General features: G+C 39.2%; 1 protein-coding gene across 1 annotated transcript; it reads right to left on the reverse strand.

Moving 5' to 3' along the window:
• Positions 1-395: 395 nt before the first annotated feature.
• Positions 396-8,514, reverse strand: cox7a2l (cytochrome c oxidase subunit 7A2 like). Its single transcript, XM_079577828.1, has 3 exons — positions 8,369-8,514; positions 3,920-4,054; positions 396-581 (listed from the first exon to the last, which is right to left on the reverse strand). Exons 1-3 carry the CDS (start codon positions 8,438-8,440, stop codon positions 441-443), a joined length of 348 nt encoding a protein of 115 aa, XP_079433954.1. The 5' UTR covers positions 8,441-8,514; the 3' UTR covers positions 396-440.
• Positions 8,515-9,185: the final 671 nt, after the last annotated feature.

Genomic DNA, 9,185 nt, shown 5'->3' on the forward strand with positions numbered 1-9,185 from the left:
CCGAAGATTGTAGTTATTGGGAGAAAGCCCCTTTTGCTGAACCCAGGTTTAAAAATCACAAATGAAGATAGTTCACTGGGAAAGTGTACATTAAAGGACAACTTACCCTCAAATCCACTCTTTTGTATTATAGATAATTGTATAGTGTTAGTATTGTTTGTAGTTGCTTGTATTGTTAGATCAGCTGGATTTAGCTTGAGACATTTGCTAGTGTAGTTAAAAAATAAATAAATTCTCACAAAAACTCATTAAACTTTTCCATTTTTTTTTACAGTTTATTTATAGACATCTTTTTTACACAGAAAACAGACATAATTTATATGAAGCTGTGGATGCTGGTCACCGTCATGAGAATTTTGAGTCCCAAAAGGAAGTGAACTTTTAATTTAAAAAAACGTAGTGCGACAAAAGCGTTGGCAGTTGATCTGAGAGTTCCTGATTTAGTTTTTCTTCGGGTGCGCTGCAATGTACAGAGCCATCACACAATATAAAACGCCCCCTACTGTCAGAGCCATGGTGGTGCGGTACAGCAGTTTGTCGGCGTAACCTCCTTTTAGATGGATCGGGGTGCCGTCGGACTTCTGCAAGAGACGAGAGAGGGACAGGAAGTCATGATAAAGTAGACATAACACAAATCACAATTTACAGACAGCTTCTTTTGCTTTTCCATTGTGGCTGGACTTAAAGGGACTATGCGGAGTTTACAAAGGTTAAAACAAAGTATTTCCATCCCCCTACATGTTCCAGCCATGTCCTAATGTGTAGAATGAGCCCAGACCTGTTCACCACAACTGCCTCTAAAGTCCTGCACTGTCACTCAAAAAGGTGTTAATTTGGGTCTGAAGTACCGTCATGCACGAGCTTAATATAGACGGTGCAGTTACACGTATGACCTGAGGTGGCAGTAGTACTAAGACTAAAACAAGAATTCCATTGTATAATTGGATGTACAAAATCCCTCTCTCCCTTCGCCTTTTCTGTCACCGTAGTATTAACTCTCCAAGACAATTAATAAGTTAAAAAATCGTAACTTGCTACGACACCTGTAGGTGCGCTTATGGCCTCCAAGGGCAAGAATCACTTAGTACTGCTTTAAAATCTCCAGAAATCAACAACACTCTGGATAACTAGGAAATAAGGAAAAACTCTAGATCCGTCTTTGATGAGAGAAAAGGCTATTACGTGTTTAAAGCTCAAAATAGTACATTTTGCATACAGTGTGGCCTCTTTTCCAGCACATTCATCTGAATATAAAATATACCACTTTTTAAGTTCCCATTGAATCGTTCCCCTTTACATAAATCTCTCTAAACACATTGTTATTGCCAGCACCAAGGTAAAGATCACACAGTCACACTTCTGCTGTTCTGTTCTTCTTCTCTAATTATAAAGTGGGATTTCCCATTAGCTGTAATTGGCTCTGACAGACTGAAGGGGGACTCCTCTAGGCGGCGGCTCAGAGGGAGGTGTAGAAAATCTTTAATTAGAAAATGTAGTCAGTAAGTGACATCTCTATGTTTGCTCAATGACAGGGCGACTGCAGGGTTCAGTGTGAAATGTACGACGGATAAATTGTATTTTAAAAAAATTACGAAGACAAAAAGTACTAGAACTAGATTTAGGTTGTTGAGCAAGTCAAATTTTATGTCAGCTCTAAAAGTATTAAGTGGTCATATTGTGCATGTGGCTTATAAACCTTTATGTTCATCTTAGCGTTGATATTTTTGTGTACACTGTACACTATTATAGTGGACGAAAAGGGCATTTTATCACCATCAAGGACAGTGTTGGTTTGCGTATCGTTTGGTTTTGGTGCTCTCTTCAGGCAGCACTGGGAGTCATTCATCTTAAATTAAAATATCAGCTTTCATTTTGAGCTAAGAAATCGATGGCACCACAATAAATGTAGTTTGCGTCCAATGATTCATGGACCTTTATTTTTGCCAAATTTTATTGTTTATATTTCCCCTATTCCCTATCCCAATTTTTCAGCAATTCCCCCCAATTTTTTTTTCTGATTTCTTGCCCCATTGTTAATATTTTTTTGGCACAATTTCTTCAAATTTTCAATTTTTTTCTGAAAAAAATGTGTTTCTTATTTTTACCCCAAAATGTTCTCGATTTCCTAATGTTTTCCCCCATTTTTGCTCATCTTTATTACTAATATTTTGCCTATTTTTCCCCCCATTTGTCTCCCAAATTCTTCCTCTTTTTTTTCACACATTTCTTGACATTGGAGATTTACCTGATATTTTACATTTGCAGATCTTCCACAAATTCTGTTTTCAGGTTCTAGACGAGAAATATTTGAGTATAGGTATCGGTATCATAAACCAAGCATCGTTAAAGTATCGGTATCGGGGGGAAAAAAGGTACCCAGCCTTACTAATAAAGGTCTGAACGAAGCCTGATCCAGGTATGACCCAGGTTTGATGCAATATAATCCAGAGCCCTGACTAATAAAAGCATTTTGGAACCGATTTGTCGAGGTTTAAGGTACAGGTTTGCATCTTATTGGAGTATTTTGTTGTAAGAAGGTGGCATTGCAGTATGTTGCAATGTGTCTGCCATTGAAATTGTGATTTTCAATTGAATAAGGCTAATTCGGCAGCTCTGCCTTTAGCCCCCGGGGACAGCCTGAGACTGATTGGTGCTGTGGCTTCTCTGTCATTAGTGAAGTGCTGTGATTAACTGTGCACCTCCAACATCCATTTATCTTACACAAAATCACTTGATTTGAGGGGCCTGCAGCCGGTTCTGAGGGTCACGAACTCGCACCAAATGAAAGATTTCGAATTAAGGAAACTGCGGTTCACTAATGTGTCCTGTTTTAATCTGCTTCGCAAATGCAATCTGGCAGTTTCAAAAGCGGATTTACGATGGCATACAAGTCAATAATGTGGTGATTACTCAACCCAGTGAGGGGGAAATGTAAGTTTGATGTGTTTGCCAATTAACAATGTAGTCACAGGTTTCCCAATGGCGGCTTGGAACCAGAAAAAATGTCTTTTAAGTATAGTTGAAATTATAATAGTGCGTTATAATTATAGTGCATTACGTGCCAATCCTACAGCTAAAAATATCACGATAATATATTTGACGATACAATTGACAAATTATTATACTATTGGGAAGATTAATTCAGTGATATTTTAGTACAACATTCCTCACAAATATCAACTCAAGCACTTTACACCCTTACAATATAAAAAATATTACATCGTGATAACAATATGTGATACGATATGGCCTTCCACTAATCACAATATTTTTCTCAATGATCGGTCACGATTTGATTCAACTCTTTAATAATAGAAAGAATGAGAGTGATATCGCAGCATATCAACAGAATCAAGATAAAATGATGAAACTGATTTAAAAGAGATAAAGATATGTTTACTGATGATACACAATCTCTAGCTTAAAACTACACATGAATGCTTTCCACTCCAGCATCTATATCTCTCTATATATCTCTCTATATATCTCTCTATATATCTCTCTATATATCTCTCTATCTCTCTAATGCGTAAGACAGTGTTTGTGCCTGTATAACATTACACTATTAATAGTGTAATGTGAAATTTCATGAACACGAGATGCTGCTAGTACCACTATTATTATCACCCCTTTTGCCTGCAGCTGGAAAGTAAATTAATACCTTTAATATGGGGAAGGCATCTATAAGCTTTCTTGCTTCGGCCTACTCCTTTTTGAGTTCTTATTTTTTGCTCTGTCACTATTTTTTGAAACAAAATATAGTTTCAAATGTATTCTTTAAAAATCCAAACGCTGTTACTGCTCTAGGATCTGCTATAGACCTGTCTTGTGTATTATGTTTGTGTGTCTTGTGGTGTATTGTATTTTGTTTTGACTTTTGTCTATACACAGAACATCTTGTTTGTAATATGTTGCTTACCTGGAAGAACCGCTGCATATCCGGGACCTTGTTGGTGCCGAGGTACTCGACCATTGTCCCGGACTCCGACACCACTTTGGTCGGCGTTGCAAAGATCATCGTGGGAGACTCCACCGGGGCGCCTGGCTTCAGCCCCTGCGAACACAAGGATATTTAATAATGGAAAATTGGAATGAAGAATTTGTTTTTCCTCTAAAATAAATGTTGATAGATCCTTTTGATATAAGTCAAGATCAGAATGAATACTAAAGACTATATGGCTGATACTAGTACTACTGTACTCAAGGTTGAAGAACTATATCCTACATGTTACTGCACAACTACTGAAGTGAAAAAAAACATCCTCTCCTGAATATATCCAGGCCTATATTGTCCAAAGCGCTCCACGTGTGATCACAGAGACCGACACTGGGCCTGTCGATACATGAAGCCAATGTCCACGGATAACAATCAGACACGGAGCTGCTGCTTCCTGTTCTACTCCGTCATGAACCAGAGTGTTATTTTTACTGAGACAGATTGAAAGAGCGACAGAGTGCATATCAGACAGCAAGACGACAACATAGTACAAAACTGGAAATAATGAAACATTAACCTCGGGTTAAAAGACTGAACCAGGACCTAACCAAGAAGAAAACCTAGATTCGAATGGTGCATAAACACAACAACATAACTGCATTGAATTATAACAAGACTGCAATAATGAGAAAAGGATGTGATGATGAATCAGATTAAAGCTTAGGACTTAACCGCGAGTCATGAGCAAAAATTCACCAAAGGCCAGAAGACACAGAACGATATTTACAAATCGATATTTACTTGACAAATGAGTACGAGAATAATACATTTTAGCCCAAGGTTAAACTAGGAGTAAAACAACATTAATCCAGTAAGGAACTAGGTCGAGGACTAAGCCAGGACTGAACCGTCCCTTTGTTCAGCCCTAATCTGAGGGACGCTCTGAGCAGCCATCTGAACGGCCCCTACAGTGAGGGTCAGGCTCCTGTTATTAAAACTATGCCTGCACAATATTGATAAAATCATGTAGATACCGCATTTGCTTTCCCGATCCCTTCAGATCTCAGAAGCTAAGATGGGAGACTGTTTGGGAACTCCAGCAAGCCTGAGTAAATGCTCGAATCATTTCGAACTGCACAACAGCCTCGCAGCCTGGCTAGGTAAATGTAGTGAGTGAGTCGGAGGGGCCGATGGTGCAGATTGGCAGGCTCGCTTCCATCGAGTCTTCCCCCAGGGCAGCTGTGGCTTAGCACCACCAAGTATGGTACGAAAGAATAACTGGCACAAAACTGTAAAGTGACAAGTGAGCGTCTGGAAAAGCTCTGTACAATACTACGACATGAGGCCCGAGCGGCTTGATATGTATTCATTATCAAAACTGGTGTGCAATATGGCAATACGGTTATTGCATTATGCATATTCAAAACCATTTCAACAAGCATTTTCCATTCAAAAGTAATTTGTTCATCAAGTGTCAAAAATCAACTTTAACAAACACTTATTCAGCACAAAAACAAGGCAAATTGAACTTCTATGCATTGTTTTAGGCTGAATTTGCAAAAAAAAAAAAAGTCTATCTCAGACAGATGGAACACTTGTGATTTTGTCATATATTGTGGCTTCTTCCATCCATCCATCCATCTTCTTCCGTCTGTTGTCGGGTCGTGGGGCAACTGTTGGAGCTGCCCAAATCATATTACACCAGCCCCTTATGGCTCCTCCTGCAGGTGGTGGTTCCACAGAAGGATGGCCTCGTGATTCTCAGGCCTGTTGGTCTCTCATAAGGGGCTTCTGAACCGCTCTTTGTCTGACCCATCACCTAGGACCAGTTTGCCATGGGAGACCCTACCAGGGGCACGACAACAGAGCTCCCAGGATCATTCGGGTGCTCAATCCCCTCCACCACGGTAAGGGAGGGGCATTGTGGCTTCTTGCGATATGAATATTGCATCAACCAATATTGGGATACATTTTTGCCATATATTAAGCATCCCTACTTAAACACATTCAAAATCCACATGCTACCACAGGGAACACGGCAGCACATCATTTGTATCCTTTCAACATAACATTAACAGCACGTCTTAGGATTTAGAACCGATTTAGAACGGGTGAAGCTTTAGTGAGGAAGTCAAAGCTGAGTGATGCCTAATGGATCCTTGCACTTCAGAAACCTAAATTTAACGTAAAAAATAAAGTCTCAGCATTTATAGACAATCGGTGAATTTGCAAATAAAAACACACCTCTTCACCGCCTGTGTTTTGATGTGTCAGATTTAATTTTTAGTGCTCCCACTCTCCGCCTCCGCACGCGCTAAAATAAGATAATATTGTGATTTATTTTTTTTAACTGAAGTGGGTGAAGCAGCTTCCTCCAGATCAGCGCATCACAGTCAAGAGGCACTTCAAACTCAATTTGGGCAGAACTGGAATGATCAGACCATGAGTGGGCTATCAGTGGATTAGATTTATTTTGCATTCAAAACACATATACATGAGATTTCTTCAGGTAGGACAACTTTTCATCTTTGATAAATGGCAAGTTTCATGGCAAAGGGCGACCAAAGTGCAGCACCATGTTTGAGACCTGCAGCTGTTGGCATGGTAACGCTTGTGCTTTCCAGGTTCGATTCCCACCCGGACGTGGCCTTTCTGCGTGCATGTTCTCCCCGTGTCTGCATAGGTTTCCTCCGGGTACTCCGGTTTCCCCCACCACTAAAAACATGTACAACAAGTTTCCCTCTGGGGCCAGGACTCCCCTGAAAAACATATTCTTAATCTCAGTGGAACTTTCCTGGTTAACCCTTTACCACCCGCCTTCTGCAGGTGCATTTTCTCTGACTTGGCTTTACCTAAATCTAAAATATTCTCGACAAGAGCAAACAGACTTTAGGCCGCAGTGTAACGCCACTTTTGAAAGACAAGACTCACAAAACTGATTTTAACGGATCATTTTTGCTATTTTGTTGCATTTTTTTTATTGCACTTTTGTGGCTTTTTTGTAACCAAAGTTAAAGTGACCCCAACAAATATGAATTTCAAAGGACATTATAGAATAGAATAATAATAGTCATCATGGTTTTTGGCTAATTCTCCTGTCCCACTCCTTAAATGTCTAATAATGAAAGTCTCTGTTCCTTTTTACAAGGCACTAATTTATTCACCATGCAAACAATGAACAATTTCAAACCTAACAGACAAGGCAGCCTGACCTACAGTAAGACAATAACAAAGAGTCTGTGCAATAAAGGATAAAGCCGTAGAAAAGGTCGTGATCTGCCAAAAGAGACACAGACGACTTTCTCAAAACAGGTGATAAAGCTTCACAAAGGTCACATGGACAGACCAGGGACCGGGGCAGGGGCTAACCTTTGGGGACAAAGGGGTGTGATGAAGCAGTAAACAGTAAATGAATGTCAAGCAGCTGAACGTGATTAGTTTCTTTTGAATTCAAATCTCAAGGTCAACCCTCATTTAAATATGACAATGTAATGAGACAAGTGAGGAGTGGCCCACTGTGCAGGGCAAACAATTAAAATGCGTTAGAAGCACGTCTAACTCAGTAGTACAAAACAATATTGAGAAAGGAGGACGAAAACATGCACAAAATTGTCTCTGACTAATACGAAGACTAGACTAGACCGGAGCCTGACTCGAGTAACACAGTTTGAAAAACACTGGATAGGATAACAACTACTAAGGTTGTCTGTCAAAACTTAGCGCCCATTCTATTGATACTGCAGTAAAAAATAAACAAAATAATAATAATAAAAACACTTTTTAAGAGGCTATTGACGAGGACTGCAATATAATGCATTAAACCTTTGCACCTGACCTTACCGCGTAACCTTTCAATTACCAATTCCACCTTTTAACCTTTCTCAAATGAAGAAACTATGAAACGTGAGCACTAGTTGATTATTAAAAACAATGATAACAACCACAACAACAACAAATCACACTGCAGAACCTATCTTAACTTGAAAACACTTTGAGAAAAACAATCCAGGGGGCCAATTAAGGTTACAGCTGTTTACGACCACGGATTTTTAAACAGTTTTGATCGTACACGGGTTCAGCTAAGGCGTTTTCATCTGGCAATCAAAACTAGTTTGTAAGTTACCACGGTATTGTGACTTTGTTGAAAACGTGACAGCCGATTAGCAGTAGGCTAATAGGATGTAGCAGCGCGGAGCTTTACGACCCGCTTGTTGACATCTCTGACAAAATGTGTCTGTACACGGTCTACATAGCTAGAAAGTGACTCATTAGTGCGCATTACCAACTCGACTGTTTATATCTAACTTAAGAGAGATAAATATTTGACGGATCCACGGCGCCGATGCTTGCGGTAATCTGTTGTGAAACGTGAAGGTCATCTCTTCGGTAACCGGGTGGACGTGGGATCTAAAGCCCGCTGTCGGCACTCACCTGTGGGCTGTAGGCGGTGGTCGGAGCCGCTCCCGTAAGTTTCTGAGTGAATCCGCTGAATTTATAGTACATTTTTGATGCTAAAGGACGTGGAAAGGTGTTATCTTCCAGCCAGATTCAGCCGCTGAGGGTCTTCTCGTAGCAACCGTCGCAGGAAAGTGACGTAGGAAGAGGAGGCCGAGTCAAACGCCTGAGTGAAAACAGGTTGGAGATAGCGCAACCAGATACATTTTATTTATTTATTTTATTTTTTATTATTTTTTATTATTATGTATTTATGTATTTATTAATTTTTATTTATTATTAATTTTTATTATTTTTATTATTATTTTATGTATTTTTATTTATTTATTTTTTACAGTCTATGAACTAGAGTGAATGCATGAAAAAAAAAATCATTATAAAAAACACTATCGTACCTCTATCTACTGTACAAACAAACAATAATAAACCAAAGAAGAATGTATACAATAGAGTAATAGAAAGTGACTTTGATACTACGGCTCAGGCTACTGAATATGCAAATACTTAGTGCTCTCAAACTTCATACCTTCCTATTAAGAGGAAATCAAGGCTAAACCATATCTACATAGAGTCTGACATAGTCTTAAAATAAGTCTAAACCCAAAAGTTATCCGCACCAGTTTGAGAATAGCAAACCTTTTCTTTTATTCTTCTGTAATATTTTTGAACTTGTACAGAATGGACCATTTATGCACTATTCACTATTACTACATTGTTTTTACAAAGTGACTTATGCTGTTACTGACACCCAGATATTGGGCTACTCAATTTGATTCAGATTTAAGCCTCACTG

This window comes from Gobius niger (genome assembly GCF_951799975.1).
Source record: "Gobius niger genome assembly, chromosome: 19".
Taxonomy (NCBI): Eukaryota; Metazoa; Chordata; class Actinopteri; order Gobiiformes; family Gobiidae; genus Gobius; species Gobius niger.

Bases quoted from the DNA above. Each gene is read 5' to 3' on its own strand.
- cox7a2l (XM_079577828.1), bottom strand. From the start codon at position 8,440: ATGTACTATAAATTCAGCGGATTCACTCAGAAACTTACGGGAGCGGCT. The intron at 4,055-8,368 runs GTGAGTGCCGAC...TTGTGTTCGCAG, and splicing joins CCACCGCCTACAGCCCACAG to GGGCTGAAGCCAGGCGCCCC. The intron at 582-3,919 runs GTAAGCAACATA...CGTCTCTTGCAG, and splicing joins ATATGCAGCGGTTCTTCCAG to AAGTCCGACGGCACCCCGAT.